The sequence below is a fragment of the Patagioenas fasciata genome, chromosome 17 (genome assembly GCF_037038585.1).
Source record: "Patagioenas fasciata isolate bPatFas1 chromosome 17, bPatFas1.hap1, whole genome shotgun sequence".
Classification (NCBI taxonomy): domain Eukaryota; kingdom Metazoa; phylum Chordata; class Aves; order Columbiformes; family Columbidae; genus Patagioenas; species Patagioenas fasciata.
In genome coordinates this window covers 10,855,714-10,881,519 of record NC_092536.1, presented here as the reverse complement: position 1 = coordinate 10,881,519, position 25,806 = coordinate 10,855,714, and the positions used below count along the sequence as shown (strand labels likewise).

Genomic DNA, 25,806 nt, shown 5'->3' with positions numbered 1-25,806 from the left:
TAGTTGCCTACTGTTCGGTCACCTGGTCCCTTTCATTTTATCTCATTTTTTTAATTTTTTGTTAAGACAAGACCATGAGATGCTGGCAGGGCTGCCCTGCTCCCCCAATGCCCCCCACCTCTGCGTGGGGCCTGGGGGCGCAGCCTCTGTCACCCCATGGGTGCAATGGGTGTCACAGCCCCTGGGCAAGGTGATGCTGCTGCATCACCCATCTGGTACCTCAGAGACCCCCATCACCCCAGCTCTTTGGCGCTGGGGGGGGACACATTCCCCAGCTCAGCATCTTCCTCCACAGCAGCCAGGGCAGTGCATCATTTCTTTCTCCTGCCTGGGGGGGGAGGGAATTGTGTGAACCCCCCAAGACTCCCTCCCAGGGCAGCCCAGAGGGCCCCCAGAGTGTGGGGGGTCAGCAGGGCTGCTGGGGCAGGACGTACCAAGGTGGGGGGGGATCCATGAAAAACACCAGCAGCTTTTGCCCCATTTGCCCCCAGGGGGCACCGAGGGCAGGCAGGAGGGGGTATCCCCCCTAGCACCCCCAAGCACCCCCCTCCTGCTTTCCCTCTCTTTTTTTCTGGGATACAGAAATAAATAAAGTCCAAGGCAGGCTGCAGCTCTGAACTAATATTTAAAATGCAAAATCATGGCAGAGTTTCCCCCCCCCCTCCCCTTGTCTTGCAGTAAAAAGATATAAACAGAAAAAATTACCTTCCCTCACTGGCTTACGAGAGTCCCTGTCTCCTGACCTGAATTTTAAGTCCTGGCTTGGTTGTAGCATGGAGCACTGATGATTTATGAAAAGCCAGCCACTTCTCTGCATATTTTCTCTGCTCAGCCAAGTGGTGGAATTTATCCTTCCTATACCATTACCGGTATTAATAACAGGGTGGCAAACGAGCCAGGCCCCAAGGGACCCCTCAGCCAGAAGCTGGGACCATCACGAAGACACTGAACTATCACCATCCACAAAGAAAAGCTCCTTCTCCCCTTTTAACAGGTGGGGAAACTGAGGCAGGAAGGAAGCCAGCTGCTCCCTTCTGCTCCATCCGTTCCAGGTTGTTGGTGTTATCAGGTAATGGAGGCTTCTTATAAGGACAGGGCAATGTGTCATTAAATAACTCTCTCCCAGCATAATTTTGAGTGTTATAAAGTGGAGCACAAGGTTATTCAGTGGGTGAAGACTGGCTATTATTCATTATTATAATTTTTATTACTATATAATAATAAAATTGATATATAATTGCTATTGTTGTTATTATTATATATACAGGGTTCAGTCCATTGGTGATCCCAGCCCGTAACTACAACCAGGCTTGGGGTCCCCATCACCACCAGGGTCAGAGTCCAGTACCACAACCCAGACTGGGGTCCCCATCACAGACTTGGGGTCCCCAGCACCCCAACAGTCCCAGGAAAGCACCAGCACCCAGGACTCAGTCTGTCTCCAGCTACAGAGCAACACCAGTCCTGGGAATAAACTCCTTTGCAAAAGCTGTTGGGCAAATATGAATGCTATTTTTTTTTCTGACCTTTTTCCTTTTATTCCAGAAGAGGAAGGTCTGCAGAAGGTGGAAAGTAATCAGGTTTTGGACCTGGGATAAAAAATGGCTGGAGTAGGTTGGGCTGACTCCTGATAATTAATAGTGTGCCTCGTAATAGGATTCTCCAGTCTTCGGTGCTCCCTGGAAACACTTTTTTACATAAGATATTGCTCACGATGGAGCAGCAGAGTTTTGATTTATGGGGGTTTTGGCCTCCAAGAAGCATCTGGGGGGCTGGTCTGACAAGTGGGGTTTTTTGGGGGGAGAGGGGAAAAGGGCTGAAGGCAGGGAGGAAGTTTGTGTGGGTCCCCGGCTGGCCAGGGGACAGGGCTTTGGGGGAATAACTGTGATCCGGGGGCTGAGCACCCTCTGCTCCAAAGGGGAGGAGGCTGAGAAGGGTTTTGGGGCAGGAGAAGGTTTGTCACCCTGTTCAACGTCACCAGGTGATGCTCGGGCCAGGGACCCCCAACAGGAGCCAGACCCCATGTTGCTCGGGCGTGGGAGGAAGGAAAGTGGAGAAATGTTGTCGGGGGAACACAAAAAACCCTGGGAGGTGCAATAGTAGAGGGCTAAAAATGAATGCAGCACTAGGGAGTGGAAATGGGGGAAAACAGGAAAGCCTGGGGGAAAAGGGGGAATGGGAAAAACAGTAGGATGTGGGCAAAAAAAAAAGGGGGTCTTGGGGGCTCCAGGATGGGGTGCACACAAAATCACACACATGTCCATGCACCTTGGAGCTGGTGGGTGTCAAACACGCTGGGGAGTTTCACCAATAAATCACCATAACGAACGGGTCCACGTGTGCGTTGTTCTCTTCTGACCGCAGCCAGCACGACAAGAACGGGAGACGATTGTAATAATTAATAATCATTAGAATAATAATGCATAAAGACAGTAGCAAAGTAATTAGTCAGAGAGGGAGCGCTTGCTAATTGAGATGGGGAGCTGCAGTTCAAACAGCCTGGGGAGGAGCAGGGGAGGGCGGGGGGGACACCGAGGGCTGGGGGACATGGAGGAGGACGCTGGGTGTGTGTAGCCTGGTCCTGCCATCCGACAGGCAGGGTCTCGGCTCCATCCCTGCCTGCAGTGAACAGTGGTATTGTCCACCCTGCATGCCTCAGTTTCCCCACCCCTACGTGGATGCTGAGGTGAAGGCTAGGGGAGGAGTGCAGCCCCATGTCCAGCAGGCAGCAGGGCTTTGTTTGGGTTATTTTGGAAGGAAAAAGAGCTGAGGGTGCTGTCAGGGCTCCGTCGCATCCCCTTTCTCACGGTGGGCATCACTCCAGCCCCAGCTGGCTCTTCAGGGCCTGCAGCTGGGCCACCTGGATGCCGGCTCCCCCGCAGACCACCACCACCACGGAGCCCAGGGAGGGCCGCAGCCGCCCCTCGCGCTGCAGCCGCTGCAGCCGCCCCGTGTAGAGCAGGGCCAGCGCGGCCCCGCACGCCGGCTGCACCAGCATCCGCTCGTCATCTGCGGGGACAAGATGGGGGGAGCAGGCTGAGCCACCTGCAAAGCCAGGGTCCCCCAGCACCCTGACTCCCAGGCCTGTCCCAAGCCCCAGCGGTGTCCCTGTCACCCCCCATGGCCCCTGCTCACCCAGGAACTGCTCCACAGCTTGCACAGCCTCTGTGTCCTCCACCACCTGCGAGATGACCTGGCACTCCTGGGCACACTCCAGTGCCCTCGCTGCCACCGTCTTGGCTCCCAGGCACTTGGCCACGCTGGGACGGGAGGGGAGGAGGGTGGGCAGGGTGGTCCCGGGACCCTTGGGTGAGCTGGGCTGAGACCCGCCAGCTCATTGCACATGTGGCTGTTCCCACAGAGCCCGGCTCACCTGGTGATGTCGGGCAGGGTGACGAGCCGGTCGGCCGCCAGCGCTGCGTGGAAGCTGTGAGCCCCCCAGGTCTCAGCAGCAATGATGGGGACGTCCTGCCAGCCCACCTGGTGCAGACCGGCCACCACTCCTGCCAGCAGCCCGCCCCCGCCCACTGCCAGCACGATGGCGTCCGGCTTGGTGTCCAGCGAGTCCTTCAGCTCCTGGACCAGGCTGGCGTGACCCTGCCTGGGGGTGAAGGGGGTGGGAGGATGCAACTGGGGACACTCCAAGCCAGCCTGGACCCCAGTCAGGGGGGACTGGGGGCAGGAGCTGAGCCCTGGCAGCACTCACCACACCAGTGGGTGGTCGAAGGGGTGGATGTTGACCCAGCCCTCGGTCTCCGCCAGCTCCAGGGCTCTCCTATTGGCTTCATCCCACACCTGGGGGGGACAACGGGGGCTCAGCGGGAGCCACATCCAGCCCTCACAGCCCAGAAATGGGTCCCTCATCACCATGGGGCTGACTGACACCAGAAACCCACACAGGTCACTGGGTTGAGGTTTGGGGTCCCCAGGGTGACCCCACTGTGATGCTGGAGTGCAGGTGACCCAGGAGGGGGACATTTCAGGATGGGGTTTGTCACGTGCATCCCTGGCATCACTCAGCAGGTTGAGCTCAGGGTCAGCCCCCTCTGCAGCCCCCCCAGACCCCATTTTTAGAGGGCTGATGCGGGGGTACCTGGCCAGACACCTCCACCTTTGCCCCCAGCTCCTCCAGCTTGCGCACGGTGCCAGGGCCGGTCGTGCTGGGGACCACGACGGTGATCGGCATCCCCAGCTTCTTGGCCGCGTATGCTGCTGCCATACCCGCATTGCCCCCTGTGGAAAGCGGGGGATCAGGCAGGGCTTGTCCCCCCCGCATTACTCATGAGCATCCCCCCAACCCAGTTTGGGACCCAATTACCTGAGGAGCAAACGAAGCCGCGGCAGCCCCTCCTGGCAGCCTGAAATGCAGAAGGGAAGGAGGGATGGGGACGGCTGTGTCCCTCTGCCGTGTCCCCACCACTGCCCACACCGCACCCACACTCACCTCCTGGCAGAGGTGGCCAATGCCCCGGATCTTGAAGGAGCCTGCAGGTTGGACGTTCTCCAGCTTGATGTAGACTCTGGTGCCTCCCGCCCTGGACAGGGACAGGCTCTCCAGGAGGGGTGACACGATGTGGAAGGGCTTCTTGTCCATGGCTCTAGTGATGGGTGCTCTGCCAGGGAGAGGTTGGGGAGCCACCAGCTGCTCCCCTGCAGCCCTACTGCTGCCCCAGGCTCCGTATCAGGTGCAGGAGCCTCTCTGGAGGAACAGGGTTGTCCCCAGTGTCCCCTCCAGGCTCTGAGATGTAGCAGCACTGAACCCTGGGGTGCAGCGATGGGCCCACCCTGCCAGAGCACCAGGACAAGCTGGGCCACCCCCTCCTCCTGGTCCCCAAGCTCCCAGTGTCCCCAAGTGTTTCCTGCAGACTCTGTCCCAAGGCCAACCTGTGGTGGGATTTACCTGGTGTCCCATGGAGCGTTGCTGCGTGTCCCAACTACTCGCCCGCAGCCGAGTTTGCAGAAGGGCAAAGGGACAGGTGACGTTGAAGGAGCTGTGCCAGAGTCCCCATGTCCCCAGGGGTTAAACTTCACTTTGGCCTTGACTGTTTACCCAGCACAGAGCAGGTTTTCCAGCCATGAGGCTGGGTTGGTGCCGAAAGCGCCCAGTGCAGCACAGGCACGGTGCCCCGTGTTCTGGGCATGGACAGCCACTTGTGTCCCCTGCAGCCAAATACCCGGCAGCCTTTGCGTGCCCAGGAGACCGGATGTGGGTACCCAGGAGACAGGATGAGGAGGGGCAGCTCCCAAGGGACTTTGGGGGTCCCCAAGGGTTTGTCCCCACCAGCCAGGTAAAAGCACCAGCTCTTCTCAGTTCCAGCCAGAAACATGTCCCAGCGGATTTAGGACTTCAAGGACCTGTCGGTGTAGTGAGGGCAGCCTGGGCGTCCCAAATCCCCATTGGGACCCAGCCAGAGCCTGGCCGAACCCCAAGGTCCAGCAGCACCCAGGGGTCCCCAAGCAAAGCAGGCAGAGCCCTCCACTTTCCTCCAGGAACAGCCTGGGCCCCCTTCTTGTCACCTCAGCACTACTGACACCCCCCAGGGTAAGGGTCCCCTCCACAGGTGCCCTACCTCTGCACAGAGGGGCTGGCATTGTCGGGTCCAAGACTGGCTCCTCATCCTGCAACCACAGCGGGTTTCTCTGTCCCTGGGTCCAGCTCTGAAAGCAGAGGTGGCTTTGGGACAAAGTTTAGGCCCGTCCCCCTCCATGGTGACGCCATGGGGGCCCCAAGAGGGGGGGTCACTGCACACGAGCTGGCACATGCAGGACACAGTCAAGCGGGCTGCCCTGGGAACCCCCTGCTCTGCCCAGCTCTGTCCCGCTGCCAGGTGGACAGCAGTGAAACAGACCCCAGAATATGGGATTTCAGTTCCCTGACCCAATGGGTGCTGCAAAGCCCCCCAAGAGCAACTCTGGTGACAGGCACCGAGCAGGGAGGGGGCTCCAGGGCAGCCCTGTCCCTGATGGAGCTGGCCCTCAGACGCGAGGAAATCACTAACCCCCTGCTGCTTGCGCCATCATTAGGCTTCAGAGTGAACAGCACACAGCATCGGCAGAGTCAATGCTGCGTGCAGACAGCGGTTGCACTGGGCCACGTTGCTTTTGAGACATCTTGGGCTGGAAATGTGGGGAATGATGAAGCAGAGGGCATCAACTCGGGGGAGGGACATGAGCTACAGCTCCTCTGAGGGCCCATGGAGAGACCCCCACATTGCGCTGGGGGCAGGTGGGCTCCAAGTGCTTCCCTGGGGATGGATCCTGGGGACCCTTGGTAGCAGGTGCTGGGGAAGGGGTGCAAGGACCCCTGCACCGCTCACAGGGAGGAGGCTTGGGAACCCCTCAGTGGGGGCACTGCATCTCAGCTCTGCCCTGGAAAGCTCAAGGGTGTCCCCTTCGGCTCTGTTCCTGCCCTGGGAGAGGTGGTGCCAGGCTGTCACTGGGTGACATCCCCTGGCCAGCATCCCTGGGTGACACAGCCTCAGCCACAGCAGCTGGGGTGATATTTGACCACTTCTGTGTGTTGTTTCACTTTTAAGAAAATTTAAAAAACAGAAAGGAAGAAGCAACGCAGGCACTGCTGCATTTCCAGTGTGGCCTGTCCTCGGCATCAGTGTGCTTGCCCTGCCTGACTGCCCAGTCACCTGGTGGCAGTGACCTCCTCCTACCTGGGGAAACTGAGGCACAGGGACCACCTGAGCAGCACCCCCTGCTCCAGGAGCCCCCACGCCATGGGGACACCAGGGGACATGGACACAGACTCTGCACCCCACCCATGAGCCCCTCATCCCCCCAGCACCCATCCCAGCTAGTTTGGGCCACCCTGCCGTCTGCAGAGCACCCATCCCAGCTTTAGGAGTGCCAGCACCCCAACAGCCCAGCCCATGCTGCAACCCAGCCCCGTGCAGCTCCCAGAACCCCCAGCAGCACCCCAGGCCCGGTGGGAACCTGATGCCTTCAAAGCACTGCCAAGCACCAGCTCATTAATCCCCCAGTAATGACCTCGTTATTCCTAATGAGGCAGAGCGGATCAAGGGAGCTGCTCTAAGAGGATTTTGCAAAGGGGGTTTTGGCACTGGGGGGGACACAGGTGGCAGAAGAGGGGAAGACAAAAGGGATGAGGATGGTCACTCCATCCTGGGGGGTGAACAGTGGGATCCCCCACTCCAGCCAGGTGCCCCCATTGCAGCTCTCCCCCACACTGGGTACCCAGCCTGATGCAGCAGCAGAGAAACCTCAGCAGCCTGCACCCCAAAAACCCAGCCTGGCTGCACACCCTCCCGCTGGGGCACCCCCTTAATTTGGGGGGGCAGGTCGCTGTGTGAGTGATCCCTTATACAAGGCCTCCAAGTATCTCAGCAGAAGGCAAAACACAGCACACAAACCGCTTTATTTGTCCCAACCAAACCAGCTCACTCCCCTCCTCTGCCTGCGGGTGAGCCCCGGCCTCCCAGGACCCCTCACTTTTCTGGGAAGAGCCCCCCCAAACCAGGCTCCAGCCCTAGGCCCAGGGGGGACACAGCTCCTTGCACAGCACAGCCGGCACCATGGGGATGTGGCAGAAGCAGAGCAAGCCAGGGGGGCAGGGGACATCCCCTTGCACCCCAAGCCAGGGCCCTGGGGAGACCAGGTAGCGCTGCCCCTCCAGAAGGGAACCCCACGCAGGACAGACGCCAGTGGACGGATGGATAGACGGGTTCAGCCTGCTCAGTCCCAGTGGATCTTGACCGGGGGGAAGGTCCAGAGGTCGGGGTGTCCCATGTGCAGCAGGGCACTACATGGGGACGTGCTCCAGCGGAAGGCGGGGACGTCGTCCCAGGCAGGGCCGCTGGCGGCCACCAGCCCGAAGGTGGGGGCCATGCCCCAGGAGGTGACCTGGGATTGAGGGGGGAGAGAAAAAACAGGGGGAGAGTAAACATAGGGAAAGGGCGATGCAGCTCCCCCAAAGAGGGGACCACCAGCTCCCCTGAGCCCCCACCTTCATGTCAGTGCCGCCATGGCAGCGCTGGCGCAGGGCGGGGAAGGGGTAGGTGCCGTTGGAGGGGTTGAGGTCCGAGCGGGCAGAGACGGCGTTCTCAGCGTTCTGGGGGGGGTTGCAGCCCTTGCACCGCGACAGCGGGTCCTGCAGGTAGTTGTTGGACCTGCAAAGTGGCCACGAGAGGGGTGAAAGTGGGGAAAAAAAAATATATACAAAATTTATAACGACAAAGAAGTCACCTGTGAGGTTCTTAAGGGTGTGTGGGGGACACCCAAGTTTGGGGGGTCCCCAGCACCCACCTCATCAGGCGGACCATGGAGTCCAGGTCACGGACCAGCGTCTGGTTCCGGCGGAAGATCTGGGCACGCGGGTTCTTGTCGTAGGTGAACCAGTCACCGTATTTCTTCACTAGCTCTGGTGTCCCGCTGGCGTTGAAGATCTCCTCGAAGTACCTGGGGTGACAGCAGGGGAAACCCAGTGAATCAGCACCCAACGGCGGGGGCGAGGCCAGTGTCTGCTGCCCCCCCTTTCTGAAGCACCAGCGGGGTGGGACAAGGCTGGATGGAGCTCACGGCAGGTTGTAGCTGGCCCAGTAGCCCTGTTGGTACAGCAGCTCCGTGCGATCAGCCGCCATCACCAGGCCCCTGTGCCGGGAGAAGAGCATCGGTCAGAGAAAAAACCCAGTGGGGATGAGGGGGAAATATGCTGGGAAGGGGGGCAGTCCTGCTGGGGGTCCCTGCTGCCAGGTTACCATCCCAGAAGGGGGTGCTGGGCACCCATCACCTTCGTGTAAGCACCAACGGAGAGCCCTTATAGAATCACAGACGCATTTTGACTGGAAAAGACCCTCAAGATCACCAAGTCCAACCATTAACCCAACTCTAGCACTGCCCCATGTCCTGAGAACCTCATCTCCGTGTCTGTCCAACCCCTCCAGGGATGGTGACTCCAGCACTGCCCTGGGCAGCCTGTTCCAATGCCCCACAGCCCTTTGGGGAAGAAACTGTTCCTCAGATCCAACCTCAGCCTCTCCTGGTGCAACTTCAGGTCATTTCCTCTTGTCCTGTTGCTTGTTATTTGGGAGTCGAGCCCAACCTCCCCTGGCTCCAACCTCCTTTCAGGCAGTTGTAGAGAGCAAGAAGGTCTCCCCTCAGCCAACTCGTCCCCATCACCCAACTCCCACCCACTGGGCTGGGGCAGATGGGACCCTCAGGGTTTTCCCAAACCCACGGGGATGGGAGAGGAGACGCGATCTGGAGCTCATGGAGGAAGGGGGCACTCACGGGATCTGCTCCAGCACGGTCAGCACGCCCGGTGGCGGGCTGGCTCTCCCTGGCGTGAAGGCGTTATAGTCCACCACCATCCACTGGTTGTTGTACCTGGCACGGAGAAGGGGAAGAGCATCCTGGGGACACTCCCGCTGCTGGGCAAGCATCCCTCCATCTGATCCTCCCTTCCCGTGACAGCCGGGGGGTTCCCACACCCCGTCCCACCCCACTCACGTGCCGCTGTTGAACCGCCGGAAGACAGTGGCCCACTCAGGACCGCTGCGGGCCAGGCGGTTGGCCACGATGTTCCTCAGCCACTCCAGGACACTGCCCCGTGGGTCCAGGTACTTCCACCGCGCTGGGTTGTTGTTCCCAATGGTGGTTTCCAGCGCTACCTGTGGGGAGGGGAGTGATGGGGAGGGGGCAGTGGGGCTGGGGAGGGGGCCCCCCAGGACCAGCCCCCACTCACCAACCCGCTGCTGAGGATGTAGAAGTCATCCCCGGAGAAGATGGTACCAGGGTAGGAGGAAAACACCTGGATGTTGCCAGGGATCTGAGAATTGCCTGGAAGAGGGGATACAAAATCAGGGGAGCATTAGAAAGGGGGTGTCAGCCGCAGCCCCCCCAGCCCAGCCCACGCACCACTGGCCGAGGTGCGGAAGGGCAGCGTGTACTTCTTGATGATGCGTAGCATGGACTGGTAGGAGGTCCAGGTGTCATGGGCCACCAGCAGGTCCCGCTGGCCCGGCAGCAGCTTGAGGAGGGCAGAGCAGGAGCCCGAGCCCAGGACGCGCCGTGGGGAGGAGCGGTTCAGGGCGGACTCCAGGTCCTCCAGGTCACCCCCCAACTGCAGTAGGCTGGGGGGATGCAAGACATGCGGTATCAGGTGGAGGACACCCCAGCTCAGGAGCCGCACTGACTCAGAGCTCTCTGTCCGTCTGTCTGGGCTAGGGGGTGTTTCTCCATCCCATCCTGGCACCCCAGCAGCCTGAGCAGGGAGGGAAAGGTGAGCACAGAAGTGGGGAAACTGAGGCAGGGGGCTGCAGTGGGCCTGGGGGGCACCTGGAACCTGCTTTGGCTGCATCTTGCCCCAGCAGCAGAAGACAAGTGGCTAGAGAAGGCGGGTGAAGGGGACTTTGAGCAGAACTAGGTGGCCCTGGTCATCCAGGAATTGTGTTCACAGTACCTCCAACAGCACCCCAACCTTTAGGGTGACCACCCCCTGCCACCTCTGAGCAGGAGCTTACAGGAAGCCGAAGGGCGTCAGGGTGAACCTGCCCCAGGGGAAGTCCAGGCGCCCGTTGTAGTTGTCCTCCAGTCCCTTCAGCTGCAGCAGGGCCAGCCGCACCTGTGGGGACAGGGGACAGAGCTGGCACCCGGCTCCCACAGGGAACAGGGGCGAGAGGTTTCAGGGGGATGGACTTCCCCCTTCTCCCAGAGGATGCAGCAGATGCCAGCGCTGCCGCAGATGCAGGAGGAGACACGGGGACAAGTGCTGCTGTCAGCGGGGCTGTGACTCAGCACTGGTGGCCAGGGGGGACTGAGCCATCCCCTGTGCACCCCAACAGAGACATATGAGGCTCCAGAGGGGTAGAACGTCACAAACTGCCTCTGCTCACCCCGGGAAGGAGGATCCTGACCCCATCATCTCACCTAGAGCCCCGTCAGGACCCCAAGCACCCCTCGCTGCCCCATCTCCTGCTCTTGATTAGAGCCCCAATTAGTGCTGGGGGCTGCAGAGGGGTTTACCTGGGTGGGGATGCCCCATCCTCACCTGGTGCCAGTACTCGGGGTCCTCCCCCTTTGCCATCTGCTCCTCCATCCAGCCCAGGTTGGCCTCCAGGTACGCCCGCAGCTTCTCGCAGTACTCACTCTCGTACTTGAAGGGTCCGCAGTAGCCCACCATGGTGTTCATCCAGTGCATGTACATCAGCTGGGGGGGACACGGCAGGGGTCGGCTGGAGGAGATGGGAGGGACCACATCACACCCCTCGGGACCCCGGTTTCACAGGGGTCACCCTGTTACCTGCTCGGAGACGGCGGCTTCAGCCAGCCCGGCGGCATAAGCCTGCAGACTGTCATTGTACGAGGCGTTGGTGGTCACCTCCAGGAAGGCCCAGCTGAGGGGACACGGGGGTGTCATGGCCATGGAAGGATCACAGACACGGCGGGGTCACGGACACAGGGGGACATGGACATCAATGGGTCACAGACACGGCGGGGGGAGAACATGGATATGACGTGGTCCGGCCGCCCCACCCACGGTGGCTCCCCCGAGAGCGTCCCCAGCGCCCCGTTCCCGCTCGGCTCCGTGCGAGCCCCCGGCCCATCCCGTCCCGTTCCCCACGTCCCGTCCCCTACCCGACGGTAGGGATGCGATCGTCCAGGCTGGCCCAGGCGACGGCGGCGGGGTGGCGGCCGGGCAGGACGCGGAGTCGCCCCGCGCCGGGCTCCAGCAGCACGGAGACATTTCGGGGCGGCGGGCCGGGGGCTGCCCCGGCCGGGGGGGTCCCGGGCAGTGCGACCACCAGAGCAGCCCCCAGCAGCGCCCGCAGCGCCGCCATGGCGGGGACGGGGCGGGGCGGGCGGCAGGGGGCGGGGCTAGGAGCTGGGTTGGGGGCGGGGCGAGAGCATGGTCACGCCCCGGGCAGTGCCCGCCTGCGCTACGGGTGTGGGGGGGCTCGCAGCCAACTCCCCCTGTTCCCCCCAATATCCCCCCATGGAGACACACGTGGGCCGCCTCGCCGTGGGGAACCCGGCCCCAGGCATGTCCCCCGTGGGGGTGCAACCCCAGCCAGTGCGGCCCATGGGGAGCGGCTCGGGGAAAGCCTGACAGCGTGGTGGGGGGGGCTGGGCTCCGCTGGGGTTTTGGGTGGGGGGTGACACGTGAGGTGTTGGTGCCCGGCCCGCGGGCCCCGGCACCGCCGCAGCCCCTGCCTTGTGCAATCCCGTCGCCTCCTGTTTACTGCCCTTCGCGCTCTCCAGCGGGCAAAGTCCCCCGAGGCATGGGGTGTCCTGGTGGGGCGGGGGCTGAGGGCTCGGAGACCCCCACCCGCGATGGCAAAAACCCCATGGGGTGCATGAAGTCCCCGTGGCCTGGCTCTATATAGCCCCCGTTCTTGGCTTTACCCCAAGCACCACTCCTCGCGGCCTGGCACACTCATGCCATGTCACAGCAGAGCGCCAGGCAGCCGGGAGAAGGGACACAGCTTTGCACTGAGCTGTGACGCCCAGTGAGCGCTGGGGGCTCCGTTGGGAGCCCCCAGGGCGGGGGTGCTACTGGAGCACCATCCCCGCACCCAGCAGGGAGGGACTGGTAATGCCCTTTATTGGATCAGCCACCCAGCTGGGAAAGGTGCCACACGCCTGGGGCTATTCTGGGCAGGGCAGCACCCCAAACACACCGCTCAGGCGGGCACGTAGCGTGGCCCAGCACGCCCCACCAGCTCCCAGTTGCTGCCGGTTCATTTCCCAGTATGTCCTCACTTCGGTGCTGCTCACGGTGACACCGCGCCGGCCGCCTAGACCCAGCCGTGCAGCGAGACATGGGCGCAGAAATCAAGGTGGGAGCACAGCCTGCACAAGCAGGGACCCAACCCATGGGGCAAGCCTAAAACCAGGAAAACCTGCTGAGCAGAAAGCAGCACTGTCCTGCAGGGGGGCTGGGGGTGATGTCCAGGGCAAAGCTGGGTTCTGCAGGGCCAGCGCTTGCACCCCGTGGGTGCTGCTGGCCTGGGGGTGCCAGGCTGGACCTGAGCCCCCGTTGGATCACCTCCGAGCTGGGCGCTGCCTTCGGATCTTTATTTTTCTTCCTATCTCCTCTCCCTGGCCGTGTCGCAGGAAGTGCAGTGTGTGACTTTGGTGAGAAACCAGCCAGGGTGGGAAACGGACCCATTAATCCCCTAAGGCCCTTAGGGCCGCTCTTAGAGTCACCTTCTTCCCCCAAAAAGCCCAGCACAGGGGTGCAGGGGCAGGGCCAGGGCTGGGGACAGCAAGGTGTCCTGGAGCAGGGTGTCCTGGAGCAGGGTACACCGGCCATGCAGAAGGGGACACTGGCAGCAGCAAAGGTCCCTCTGTGGGGTCGCGGGGCCATCGGCATGGGAGCGGGTCTGGTGCTACACGCTGGTGTAGCTGCCCTGCTACAGGGCATGGAATGTTGCTCTCTCCAGGACAGCATCTCTTGCTGTGGGTGCGGTGAGCTCGTCAGGTCTCAGAGGGTCACCCGGAACAGGAGCTGGGTGGGTGCAGCACCCAGGGTGGGTGTTCAGCCTCTGCCCTCCCACAGCGCCCCGGGAGGCGGAGGCACCAGGCAGAGAGCGGGGATGTTGCGGGGTACACGGGGCAGGGACCCCACACACACCGCGGCGGCCACGTGTAAGAAAGCGGCGCTGTCGCTTTAACAGCAGAGGGTGGCGGCCCCTTTAAGACGCGGGGGGGAGTGCGGGGGGATCAGCTGCCCGCGCACAACAGCGGGGCCGCAGCCGCCACGGTGGGTCCGCGGGGCGGGCGGGGTCCCCCAGCATCCCCCTGAGCATCCCCCGCCCCGCGACCCCCATCCGCATTGGGGTCTCCCCTTCCTGACTTGGGGGTTCCCTGCGTGTCCCCCGGTCCTGCGTGGGGAGTCGGCGCCGGCCCCGCTTTGCTCCGCAGGCGCTCGGGGCTGGGGACGGCCCGGGGGTTGAGCACCCCCGACACGGACGTGGCGCGGCAGCGTGTTTTTCAGCCTGCCGCGGGTTGCTGTGCCTTTTAGCATTATCTTTATTATTCTTTTTCTTTTTAATTATTGATTTTTAATTCCCCCTCCTCCGGCCTGCCCGGGGAGCTGCGGGATGGGGGACCCGGACCTACCCCTGTTTCCCCGCCCCGGGGGTCGCTGCCAGCGGTAGGTGCCCCCTGGGGCTGCCCCCCACCATGGGGCAGGGTGCCGTGGGGCCGGCCGGGACGCTGAGCCTGGCCGGGGTGCTCAGCCTGGCGGGGGCACTGGCGGGGGACAGCGGGGTGCAGCCAGCCGGGACCCCACTGCCACTGGACCTGGGGCACACGGCCCCTCCCGGAGGGGAAGCTCTGAGCCACGGCCGGGGCCTGGATGTGAGTGTGGGGGCTGCGGTGGGGCTTGGGGGTTGGCGGGAGGGATGTGGGGGGTGGTGGGGTCCCATCCTGTCACTGTTTCCGTGTGTGTCCCTGCTATTGCAGCGGGGGATCGCACCAGGATTTCCTCTGTTGATGTTTTTCTCCTTCAAAAACCTTGTTGCTTGCCAGGCTGGCACCTTCCCATGGCTGGGGTTGGGTGGGGGTGGCACAGGGCCCTGTGCTGCTGGGGTTGGGGACAGCGATGGGTACAATGGCTCGCACCCCCAATGGCCATGATGCAACCCTTGACCCACGCACGTGTAGCACAGATGGGGAAACTGAGGCAGGGATGACAGTGAGCCCCTCCAAAAGCAGCCCAGCAGAGGGACAGTGCCACTGATGGCAGCCCTGGCTGGACAGTGGTGGGTGCTCAGCATGGGGACAGGACTTTGGGTGGGGACAGGACTTGGGGTGTCCAGCTGAGCACCCCACACTGTGCCCCGCAGTGCTGGGAGGTGCGGAAACGCAACAGCTCCGAGTGGTGCCACTTCGTCCGGAGCAACCCCGACTGCCGGCTGGAGGGCGGCTTCCTTGACTACCTGGATGGGGTCTTCTGCGTCTTCCCCCCTCGGCTGCTCCCCCTGGCCGTCACCCTCTACGTAAGGATGGGAACAGGGGTGATGCTGCTGCGGGTGCTCATGTTTGGGGGTGCAGGCTGGGGACCCCACCGACCCATCTCTCTGCCATCCCCAACCCCTCAGGCTCTCTGGCTCCTGTACCTGTTTGTCATCCTCGGCGTGACGGCGGAGAAGTTGTGAGTAGCCCCGTGGAGGACGGGATGGACCCCAGGGTGAGCGGGGAGCCTGGTGGTCCCAGAGCAGCCCTGTCACCCCTCTGTGCCTCCTTCTCTGCCCTTCCAGCTTCTGCCCCAACTTATCAGCCATCTCCACCAACCTGAAGCTGTCTCACAACGTGGCAGTATCCTTGGCAGGTCACAGGGCACCTCGGGTGGGGAGGGGGGAATGCAGGGAGGTGGCACGTTGGGGACACTTCTGCATCCCCTCGGCACTGTGCCGGGGGACACTGATTTGGAGCATGAGCTGGAGATGGCGGTGGGGTGGGCAGTTACGTGCCAGCACCAGGAGGGAGCTCTGTGGCACTGGAGCGGGCAGGTACCACATGTCCCCATAGGGATGTGGCCACCAGGTCTTTTCCTTGACGACCCCTCTCCATGGTGTCACCTTTCTGGCCTTCGGCAATGGGGCACCAGATGTCTTCAGCGCCGTGGTGGCCTTTTCCGACCCGCGGACGGCAGGGCTGGCCATCGGGGCTGTCTTCGGTAAAGAGAACCGCACCAGGGGCTGCCAGCTTGGGGGGGCGGCAGGTGGGGGGGACACTGCAGGGCCAGGGGGTGTTTCCTCCTGAGGGGGACCTGTTGTGTTGGCAGGTGCTGGTGTGTTCGTGACCACGGTGGTGGCCGGGGGCATCGCCATGGTCAAGCCCTTCACAGCTGCCTCCCGGCCCTTCCTCAGGGATGCCGTCTTCTACATGGTGGCTGTCTTCCTCACCTTCATGGTCCTCTACTTCGGCAGGATCACGCTGGGAGAGGCGCTGGGTGAGCACCGCGGCGGGGATGGGTTTGGGGGGTGGCAGTAGCAGCCTGGGGTGTTGTAACCTCACCCGTGCTCCTCCCATCTCAGGGTACCTGGGGCTCTATGTCTTCTATGTGTTCACCGTGGTGCTCTGCACCTGGATCCACCGGCGGCAGCGGGGGGAAGGACCAGCCCCCCCCAGCCCCTGGGAACCAGGTAAGGGCTGCATGGCCAATGGGACCCCCAGCATGCTCGGGTGTCCCTCCACTGCCCCCCTCCTCTCCCGTCCCCCCCAGAGATGCCAACGGATGCTGAAGAGCGGGAGTCCTCAGGTGCCAACAGTGGGGACTATGGTACGTAATTCCTGAGGGGCTCAGGGGGTGGTTGGCGGTCCCAGGGACCCCCCGGCTGCCACAAGCATGGCCAAGCCCATGGGAACCCCCATTCCTCGCAGGTGAGGAGTACCAGCCCCTGCTCCCCTCCCCGGAGAGCTCCCTGCGCATCCTCTCCACTGCGCTCAGCCCCCTGGACCACCGCAAGTGGAGGAGGAAGCCCTGGTACTGGCGGCTCTTCAAAGCCTTCAAGGTGAATGGAGGGGACACGAGCTGGAAGGAGCACCCTGCGGCATGGGGCATCCCCCTCCCTGCCAGCCCCTGGGGCTGTGTCACCCCTGGGAGATGGTGGGACAAGGGGGACAGGTCATGGGGCATCTCCTGGGGTGTCCTGTCTCGGGGGTCCCCCATCCCTCCTCATGGCTGCTCCTCCCAGGTGCCGGTGGAGCTGGTGCTGCTGCTCACTGTCCCTGTCGTGGACCCTGACAAGGACGACCTGAACTGGAAGAGACCCCTCAACTGCCTGCACATTGTCACCAGCCCCCTCCTCTGTGTCCTTACCCTGCAATCTGGCACCTGTAAGAGCCCAGGGCAGCCCCAGACACCCATCTAGGACGGGAGGGGACTGAAATAGCCACCAAAGCCCTGGGGACCACAGGAGCCCTTTGGAGCTGGTGCCCATCTGGGGAGTGAAGAGCCAAGCTGTGGGTCCTGGTTTGCAGCTGGATGGCTCTGTCCTCCCCCCAGCAATGGGGGGTTTGGGGCCCCCAGAATCCATGTTGATGGGGCAGGCCTCGGGCAACTGAGGCACAGAGGGGAGCAGCTCCAGGAGGGCTTGGGGTGGAGGTGGCTTTGAAGGACACGGTTTTACCTCATACTGCAAGCCCGGTCAGATGCTGCCCCAGCCCACATGGTGCCTGCGGGGTCACACTGATGCCCCTTCTCTCCACCACGTGCAGATGGGCTGTACCAGATCCACGGCGTCTTCCCAGTCTGGGCACTGATCACATTGATTGGCTCCGTCCTGGCTACCATCATCTTCATCACAACAAGCAATGAGCGGCCACCCAAGTACCACTGCGTAAGGTGTCCCCAGCCCTCAACACCCATCAGGGACCAGCCCAGTCTGCTCTGGCCTGGACTGAGGGTCCTGGGGGCAAAACAGGAGTCAAGAGCTCCTTCCCAGTCTGCAGTGTCCCCAGGAGGGGGACAGCTGGCTGGAGGATGGGTGCAGGATGCACCCAGGGACCAGCTCACCCCTCTGCCTGGTAGGTCTTTGCCTTCCTCGGGTTTTTGGCCAGTGCCATGTGGATCAATGCCGCAGCCACAGAGCTGGTGAACATCCTCCGCACCTTGGGTGTCATCTTCCAGCTGAGCAACACCGTGCTGGGCCTGACACTGCTGGCCTGGGGCAACAGCATTGGGGGTAAGGGCTCTGCTGTGCCTGGCGGTGATCCTGGGCGCATCCGTCCTCCTGGCATCTCCCAAAGTCTCCCCTTCTCCCTCTGCAGACACCTTCTCTGACCTCACCATGGCACGGCAGGGCTATCCCCGCATGGCCTTCTCCGCCTGCTTCGGGGGCATCATCTTCAGTATCCTTTGGGCATCGGGGCGAGGGTGGTGGTACTTAGGGCAGAAGCTGCCTCAGTTTCCCTGCCTGGAGAACCCCTGCTCCTGGGGGGCCCTTGGGAAGGAGCTGGGCAGGATCCACCCCAGAGTCCCTGGGATGGCACTTGTGACCCCTCAGATGGAGCCAGCAGCATCCCGCTGTCCCCACTGCTGTCCCAGCCCCAGTGGGGTGGGGGTTTGGGCCAAAGTCTGGTGGATTCGGATCTGCCAAAAGGAAGGAGGGGAAGAGGCTTTGGGTGGTCCCCATACCAGACTGAAGCTTTTCCTCCCTGGGCACTCCAGGGTGTATTTGCCACAAACGGGCACTGCTTTGGGCCCCGGGACGCAGGGAGGGAGGAGGAGGGACGGTGCTGTCCCCAGGGCGGGAGGGCCATGTCTGGCTCCATCACTCCCCCGAGGTCCCCAGTGCTGTGTCCCCATCCTGAACATTCCCCAGACATCCTGGTCGGCGTGGGGCTGGGCTGCCTGCTGCAGATGACCAGCAGCCAGCTGGTGGTGAAGGTGAGGCCGCAGTGACACGGGGCAGGCTGGCAGCAGGACCCCAGTGTCACTCACCACTCCCCATCTGTCACAGCTGGAGCCCGACAGCCTGCTGGTGTGGATCCTGGCCGGGGCCCTGGGGCTGAGCTTGGTCTTCTCCTTCGTGGCGGTGCCAGCGCAGTGCTTCCAGCTGGGCAAAGCCTACGGCCTCTGCCTCATCCTCTACTACCTGGCCTTCCTCTGCGTGGCCCTGCTGACCGAGTTCAAGGTCATCCACCTCTCCACTGCCTGAGAGACGCATGTCCATCCTCCCTCCCCGCCGGATCAGGCCCTCGCTGTCCCCTTGTGCTGTCTCTGCCAGGGTGACCAAGGCACCTTGACCTCAAGCTGCTGCCACCACATGCTGGAGGCACCATGTGCCGGCTCAGCCTTCACTTTCCAGAGGTGGGGTTGGTTGGTTGTGCTTTGGGAAAGGAAAAGGAGCCATTAGTCATTAGCCATGTCTTCGCTCTGCCTAATCTTGTTTAACTCAAGGTGGCCCTAAGCAGGACCAAGGTGAGGACCTCGGTGTCCTCTGGTCCCGGTGGCAGAGAGGGCAGCTCCAGCCTGGGGTCACAACCAGAGAGGTTTTTCCTCTTCAGCCACTTTATTTTCCCCTCCCCATCTCCATCCCAGCTGCTTGGGGACAGGGCTGGGGTGGTCACACCACAGGGGTGACTCTGTGAAGCTCTGAGCCATGTTTGTCACTGCAGAGGACGTGATTTGTTCACACAGCGGGTTTGGAAGAGCAGCCGAGGCAAAGCAAGACGGGGTTGGGGTGAGATGAAGCTCCAGGGCAGCTCTTGGTTTTAGTGCAAGCAAAGCTGCAGGAAAAAAAAAAAAAAGCAAAGCAAACAAAGGGAGGCTGGTTTCCCCTTTTTTTTAAAGCTCTGTTTTTGAACCTGAGTTCCAGATCCTACTTTTCTCCTCCTCTGAGTGTGGACAGAGCTGTAGGAAAGGTTGTGGAGGTTCCCACGTGCAGTGTTAGCCTGAGGCAGGACTAGGTTTAGGCACTGTAAAAAAAAAACCAACATAAAAATATTGCAATGAAAAGCCAAACCCAACCCAGACTTTTGTTGTTTGCTGCAGGGGGTTGGTTTGTGGGGAAGAGGGGGCACCAGGGGCTTTTCTGGCTCCGATGGAAGGGCCGGGGGGGCCGGTGCTCTCAGCCCAGGGCGGTTTTCCCAGCGCTGCGGTTTCCCCCGGGTTCAGCAGCCGTGATTTCCCAAGAGCGGTCACATGCGGCTGACTCGGCCATTTCGTCGCAGGGTTGGGAACTGCAGCGTCACGGCCCCGGGGTCAGCACGGGCTGCCAGGGACATTGCCAGGGACAGGGACACCCAGGGCTGGGCCGGTGCTCCTTCTCCCGGCGGGATGGTCTGCAGGGCGCGGGCGAGAAACCAACGTGCTGTTAGGGACAAATAACCACACTTCTGCCCCGTGGGGAGCAAGGGGCTGTTTTGCAAGAAGCACAACCGCCAGGGCCGGCTCCCGCTCCCTTCGGGGGTGCCAGCAGCCTCCTGGTTCTGCACCATTTCCCCTTTTTCTAACCAGACACAGACTTTCACAAAAAGTAACGTTCCCTGTGGTATCGGCTCTGCCCTGAACCTGCTCACAAGTTACCAGCAGCTGCTGGAGTTATGTGGGGAGCAGTGGGGATAAAGCAATTGAAACTGCAGCCAGTATACCAACGGAGAGCTACAGGGACAAAAAAACCTTCTAACCTTACATGTTGCATTGAGGTAGCTTTAAAAAAACAGTTTGAAAGCGTTATCTTAATGATCAGGGACAAAACTGGGAGGGGGAAAGGGCAAGAGGAAAGTTGGGCTTTGCAGTGTCCAGGAAAAAGAATGTGGAGCAGCAAAATGTGCCCACAGCAGCGGTTGGCGCTGGCACCGCTCCTCTTCAAACACTCTTCAAATGCTTGAGCTGCAGCCGAGCTTCACGTCTGGAATAACACGGGAAGGAGGAAAGGAACCTGCTGCCTTTACAAAGCCGAGGATGCTTTTTATTAGTGTGCGTGAAAAAAAACTAGAGAACATTTTTTACAGACATGTCCATAAAATCATTTTATAAACAAAACACCAGCATACAAAATCCTGCAGTGCTTCCTCCCTTGCTCCCTACAAAATGATTGTCTCTGTCGTTAGTCTGTGTGTCAGGTCGGGGAGAGGAGGATAAATAGAAGGGGATGCCCCGTACTCAAACTTTGTGTCTTCCCAAAGTCACGTGGAAGAAGAAAACTTCTGCGACCCTCCTTGGTTTACAAAAATAATTAATACGTTATGTACGCGGGGGAGATCAACACCTCAGCACAAAACCAGGGAAACAGCACCTGAGCCCCGAACCCCCGTCTGAGCATCCCTGTGACACGAGAGCCCAGTTATTGCATGTTAAGCAGGTTAGTGCCCCCCAATATAGCTTAAAGCTGTAGCTCCTTTCACACCCAGAAGACACCCCCCAACAATCACTGACAGCCCTGCAATAGGCTGTAGCGGGATGAGGAGTTTAACCACAGCTGCTTTTTGTTTATTCCCTCACAATCATAATGCCCGTTCATCCTGCCCACAACTTAAAAAGAGAACAAGCAACATCCACGCCAGCCCCAGTACTAATCTGGGTAAATCTCTCAGGCTGCGACTCCATGCAGAGCAACTGCAAGAGCAACAACTGGGCTGCTCATTAATTTGTGGTCGAACTGATGGTTTGGAAAACAGCCCTTTAAGGTCCTTCACGGTCCAGCTCCGAAGTAGTTTCATACCTGCAGTACCCAGCAAGGAAACAAAGAGTTGCCCTGAGGCACCCCCAGGGAACTTGGCAAGGGTTGAGAGCAGAGGTCGGTGTGTGCTGCCCCAACGCTGCTCACCCGCTCTCTCCCATATCCCAAATACTCCCACCACACTATGCAGGGAGAGATTTTGCAGAAGCAGCTCTGTTTTGCTAACTTTTGAAAGTCTCACTGACCCAGGAAATGCTCCTAAGCAGGATCACTCCTTGTGCCATGTGGCTACCAAGGAAAAAACAGGTGCGTGGGAGAAAGGGAAGGGGCACACGGATCTGCCAGTGCCTGATCTGTCTGGAGGAAGGAAAAAGCCTCCCCAGAAAGCTCTGCTCTTCATCTGAATCTGAGAAAAGATCCAACAGCAAGAGGTTGACAGGAACCTCCCAGCTGACAGAGAACTTCCAGTTCTCAGCACTTTCTGTGCTGACGGGGGAGAAAAGGGACTTACAGGGACAGGTTCTCATCGGTTTACGGGCAATGGAACACGAGTGATGACACACCCTGCTGTGATCACAGAACAGACGTGGCAGAGCTAGCAAGGGATCTCTTTCCCCCCCTTCCCTCCCATCCCTCCCCTACCAGCTCTGGCTGCCTCCTTGCCAGCTGCAGAAGAGCAGACGGGAGAGAAAAATCATCTTCCACATTCCTCCTGCATCCAAAATTCAGGGGAACAGAAAACTCTTTAGTGGATCTTCCCAAAATCCTACTCAGTCAGTGTTTGCTGGCCTGAGGAACATTTGTGCATAGGTGAGAGCAAGGGAGGAACACCGCTGTGCTGTGTGACCACAGCAATGACCTGGCTGAGGACTAACCAGCAGCACTGATGCCCACAAGCTCTCCTTAACCCAAAGCCATGCAGAAATAAGCCAGATTTAGAGCTGCAAAACCTTCCATTTCTTCCTCCTAGTCATTTATCTGAGCGAAGACCAGCTAGAGATTTGCCGTTTACAGAGCTGGTGGCTGAGTGACAGAGGTCAACAGTGACCATCACCCTGTGGAATGTCCCCCTCACTGCCCAGAGACAGGAGCTCTGGGGTTTGCAGAGGTGACCCCAATCGCAGGCAGCACCCCGGGCAGAACCTGAACAGTGACAGCAGAGACACACCGTTCATCTCCCCCAACTCCTGCCCCACTTACGGTGGTAACGCGATCAGCTGCTGGCCCTCACACTGCTAAATTCAATAATCAGATGGCTAAATTCAATAATCAGAGCTGGATCTGCTACAGGGAGAGCATCCAGGTGTGCCAAAAAGGAGGGGAAAGGCAGACTGCTCTTCCAAAAGTGCTGAAAGTTCACACCACCTCCCATTTCTTTGCACAAAGAGGGTGGAGAAAAACCAAAAACTTACTCCCTGATCCTTTATTCCTAGGCTAATTTGCCCCATAAGCAAAAGAGATCTGCCAAAAGGGAAAAAGTTTTACTATTAAGCAGGTGGCTTCAGCGCGTTTCCTGCTGTTAATGGATTACACATCCCTTTCCGCTGGGTCTGTTACTGCTAAGAAACAGCAGGCTCGAGCCTGGGAAGCGGCTCGGAGGGAGAAGGTCTCTGTTCTGTCCGAGATGTTCGCTCTGTGCTGAGCGTCACGCTCCATCTGAGTGTAGCAGCCTTACACAGAGTCCCCTGGGCCTCTGTTTTTTATTGAGTAATCCACTCGCTAGGGGAAAAGATTTAAACCCTAAAGCTGAACAGTACACTGAACAGATCTATATACATCATCCCAATAGATACGCTGTGAAGTAATACTCTAGGTTATTGCATAGAAGGTGGCTTGCACGAGCTAGGCCTAAATGACAGTCTGGGAGCGCTGCCGGAGGCTCGGGGGCTTCAGAGAGCTGGTGGAAGAAGATGCAGGCTCTTGCAACGGTGTCTGAGATTCTTCTTTTCTGGAATGCTCCTCATACCATTCCTGCAAAAGGAGATCGGACACATCAAGGTCAGGCTCTGCCCCACGCCAGGACCCCGAACGGCAGAGCCCTCGACTGCTGTGCCATGCAAGGGCACGTTTGCTCACGCACAAAGCCCTGGATCCAGCCTAACCACCTACAACAACCTGGTTAACTCCAGCACGACTGTGACAGATGTACCAAGACCTCAGCACCTGCAGTCCAAGCAAGCAGCACCAGTTGTGGCTCAGCTACAGTTGGCTGAACTGGGAAACCCAGGCAAGGAAACTTCCCTGTCTCAGGGTGTCCCTCCTGAATGTTCGCGACTCCAGTATTGGTGTCACAGGGCTGTCTGAGGTTTACAGAGCGGCTCCCAGCCCCGGGCAGCGCCCAGGGTGTTACAGTATGTTATATCCCTGAATCAGAGACCAAGCAGAACAGGCAAGGAGCTTCTCTGCAGGTTTTCACCCAGCTCCACAGGAAATAACATGTTTATTTTTGTTAGCGGGGCTGAAGACTCATCCCCAAGCTAGCTGCCAAAGGGACAAAGGACAGATTCAAAAGATTATGAGATCAATTCTTTCAGTACTAATCATTACGTTAGCCCATGACCTTCAACCTGGAGGTGAATGTCTGGCAGGCACTACAGTGGCATAAAGCTCCTGACCACAAAGGGCACCAGCAGGAATGCCCCAAACAATCCAGAGAATCTGTTGATTTAAGAATTTCCCATTCTTGTTAGCCTGATTCTGACAGCAAATCAGGCAGCGTTGCTCGTGACCTAGCAGTGCTCTGCCTGGGAAACACTCGGGTTCTGTGTCAGACAGACACACCCAAGCTCAAGCACAATCACATTCCAGTGGTTTAACTAATTAGCGCTCAGCAGCCGAGCCCCAGGAACACGCCGCATGTGCTCCTGGCCCCAGCGAACCCCTCCGGAGCTCAGCCAGGCTGGATGCCCACGCACACGCCAAGCGCCCCGTTATCGCGGCTCTGCCGACACAAACCTGGCAGCCGGGCACCTGGACCTGCTGAGAAGGCTCCAACATGCTCCTCTGTGGTTTAAGAAAGTCCCTGAGTGCCAGAATGGATAAATCTGAAATACATTTCACCTACTGCCCACCCTCCTCACAGAGCACACAGCTGCCTGCCCAGGGTTTGGAGGAAGGCGGCCTCTGGTGTTTCAAAGGATGGTTTGTTATTCTAAAGGATGTTCTGCTCACCACAGCCTTGCTGAGATTTCCAACTCAGGCGCACATACCTGGATCTCCTCCTCATACATCTTCATACTCAAGTCACTCTTGGTCCTTGATCTGCGTCCCAGAAACAGCGTTGACATTTGCTAAAGAGTTGCAGGGGGGAGGAGGAGGAAAAAAAACCACAAAAATACTTTCATCAGTCACTGAGCAGTTCACAGGAACTTCAGGCATCCTGCATGCAGACACCCATCGGCCACTGATGAGCTCGGACTGTCCTGGGCTCTTATTATCACAGGGGAAAGGCGTTTTAGGGTGCACATCACCTAAACAAATACAGGCTGAGTCACACTGAGCAGATCCCCAAAGGCGACAGAGGGAGCTGGAGCTTGGACAGATGTGTCTGGTGCTTACTTTAGTGAGATGAACACAACATCAGTGCCTGTAACAAGGCTCAGACCCAAGCTTCCAAATAAGATCTCGTCTAAGAACAATTTCAGGTCCTACTTTGCTAGACCACACATTTACTCTGTGGGCCTGGACTTCTTAAATTATGTAAGCAAAGAGCTGAAGTCTAAATTACTCTCTGACCACATGAGTTATATGAACATGGTTGAGAAGCAAGAGAAAAATCAGGTCTGGCATCATCATTCTGGACTCCATTGCAAGGCCAAGGACATCACCTTCCTTTGGTTTGCCTCGAAAACTGCTTCTGATCAGTATCATTGTCACGATTTTGAATTTTGTTTGTGTGAACAAGAGCTCAGCATTCAACTACCAAGCCAACCAAAGCAAATAAAGGTTGCCTAAGAGACTGGAGCACCTGTGCTTTGTAGTGGGATCCAAGAATATAATGGTATTATTGAAATAACCACTTAAGCTCTTCCCAGATGCATGAGACAACAGTTTTGAGACAAGAGCAGTTACCCAGCTCAGCTCATTTTTCCAATTGCCCATCCTGTTTTGGAATGGAAACGTACACAGTGCCATGGAGAAAGGAAAGCTGGGGTTTGGAATCGATACCATCGGATTGCTGCATCATGCTTCGGGACTCTCCAAGCCCAGGTGTATGATGAGAGAGGCAGGAGAACTACAAGACAGTAGTTTCCTTAGAGAAAAATCAATCTGCTTTTTCCAGCTGATGCTGGGCCAGGACGGTTCTAAGAGAAGTCTGTGGGTTGTAGCAATGAGCCTCTGGTAAGTCTATTCAGAGAGCAGAGGAAATTCAGTTGCTGCTTTTCTAGAGCACCAAAACTTTGTGCCAATGCTGTGAGGTCCCTGCAGCAGCTCAGCTCTCAACACTAAGGTGACACACGCAGCTCCTCTCTTAAGCCAGCACAAACGCATTTGTGACCCTGGCACACCTCCCTCCCCCAAAACTGAGAACTTGCAGGAAACGTTTTGTCTTACCCCATATTTGTCCATCTGCAAAACGATCTTCTGCAGCTCAGCGGTTTCAGTGGCAGCTGAACTCCGTTTGTACAGCTCGATTATGCCAACCACTTCCTCCTTGAAGATCTCCTTCTCCAGCACAATGCCGTTGTCTTCTGGAGAGGCA

General features: G+C 59.2%; 4 protein-coding genes across 14 annotated transcripts in view; 1 reads left to right on the top strand and 3 right to left on the bottom strand.

Annotated features, from left to right (window-relative positions):
• Nucleotides 1–1,185: 1,185 nt before the first annotated feature.
• Nucleotides 1,186–5,709, bottom strand: SDSL (serine dehydratase like). 6 transcript variants are annotated; one of them, XM_071815939.1, is made up of 9 exons: nt 5,571–5,697; nt 4,901–4,934; nt 4,445–4,613; nt 4,319–4,358; nt 4,094–4,233; nt 3,707–3,795; nt 3,374–3,601; nt 3,136–3,260; nt 1,186–3,009 (listed from the first exon to the last, which is right to left on the bottom strand). In XM_071815939.1, exons 1-9 carry the CDS (start codon nt 5,590–5,592, stop codon nt 2,816–2,818), a joined length of 1,041 nt encoding a protein of 346 aa, XP_071672040.1. In that variant the 5' UTR covers nt 5,593–5,697; the 3' UTR covers nt 1,186–2,815. The 6 variants fall into 6 exon arrangements, with proteins under 6 accessions (XP_071672040.1, XP_065707753.1, XP_071672041.1 ...); XM_065851681.2 differs by having other exon boundaries at nt 4,901–5,355; nt 5,571–5,673; XM_071815940.1 differs by lacking the exon at nt 4,901–4,934 and having other exon boundaries at nt 5,571–5,709.
• Nucleotides 5,710–7,368: 1,659 nt separating this feature from the next.
• On the bottom strand, nt 7,369–11,826 carry PLBD2 (phospholipase B domain containing 2). The gene is made up of 12 exons (XM_065851890.2): nt 11,605–11,826; nt 11,270–11,363; nt 11,018–11,176; nt 10,491–10,591; nt 9,886–10,100; nt 9,713–9,807; nt 9,478–9,638; nt 9,259–9,354; nt 8,548–8,619; nt 8,275–8,427; nt 7,976–8,138; nt 7,369–7,872 (listed from the first exon to the last, which is right to left on the bottom strand). Exons 1-12 carry the CDS (start codon nt 11,805–11,807, stop codon nt 7,705–7,707), a joined length of 1,680 nt encoding a protein of 559 aa, XP_065707962.1. The 5' UTR covers nt 11,808–11,826; the 3' UTR covers nt 7,369–7,704.
• A 909-nt stretch (nt 11,827–12,735) lies between these two features.
• SLC8B1 (solute carrier family 8 member B1) lies at nt 12,736–19,449 on the top strand. Of its 2 annotated transcripts, none has more exons than XM_071816243.1 (15): nt 12,736–12,806; nt 14,820–14,972; nt 15,075–15,127; nt 15,234–15,292; nt 15,548–15,652; nt 15,761–15,928; nt 16,014–16,121; nt 16,202–16,258; nt 16,360–16,490; nt 16,674–16,815; nt 17,197–17,318; nt 17,510–17,663; nt 17,749–17,829; nt 18,303–18,367; nt 18,441–19,449. In XM_071816243.1, exons 1-15 carry the CDS (start codon nt 12,789–12,791, stop codon nt 18,636–18,638), a joined length of 1,614 nt encoding a protein of 537 aa, XP_071672344.1. In that variant the 5' UTR covers nt 12,736–12,788; the 3' UTR covers nt 18,639–19,449. The 2 variants fall into 2 exon arrangements, with proteins under 2 accessions (XP_071672344.1, XP_065707999.1); XM_065851927.2 differs by lacking the exon at nt 12,736–12,806 and adding an exon at nt 13,683–14,331.
• A 922-nt stretch (nt 19,450–20,371) lies between these two features.
• TPCN1 (two pore segment channel 1) overlaps nt 20,372–25,806 on the bottom strand; it is a 46,913-nt gene continuing 41,478 nt past the window's right edge. For all 5 annotated transcript variants that reach the window (XM_065851913.2, XM_071816237.1, XM_071816235.1 and 2 more), the window contains 3 exons: nt 25,659–25,795; nt 24,314–24,394; nt 20,372–23,075 (listed from right to left, as the gene is read on the bottom strand). In XM_065851913.2, coding sequence (XP_065707985.1) covers nt 22,953–23,075; nt 24,314–24,394; nt 25,659–25,795 — 341 coding nt within the window. In that variant the 3' untranslated portion in view covers nt 20,372–22,952. The remainder of the gene's footprint in view (nt 23,076–24,313; nt 24,395–25,658; nt 25,796–25,806) is intronic.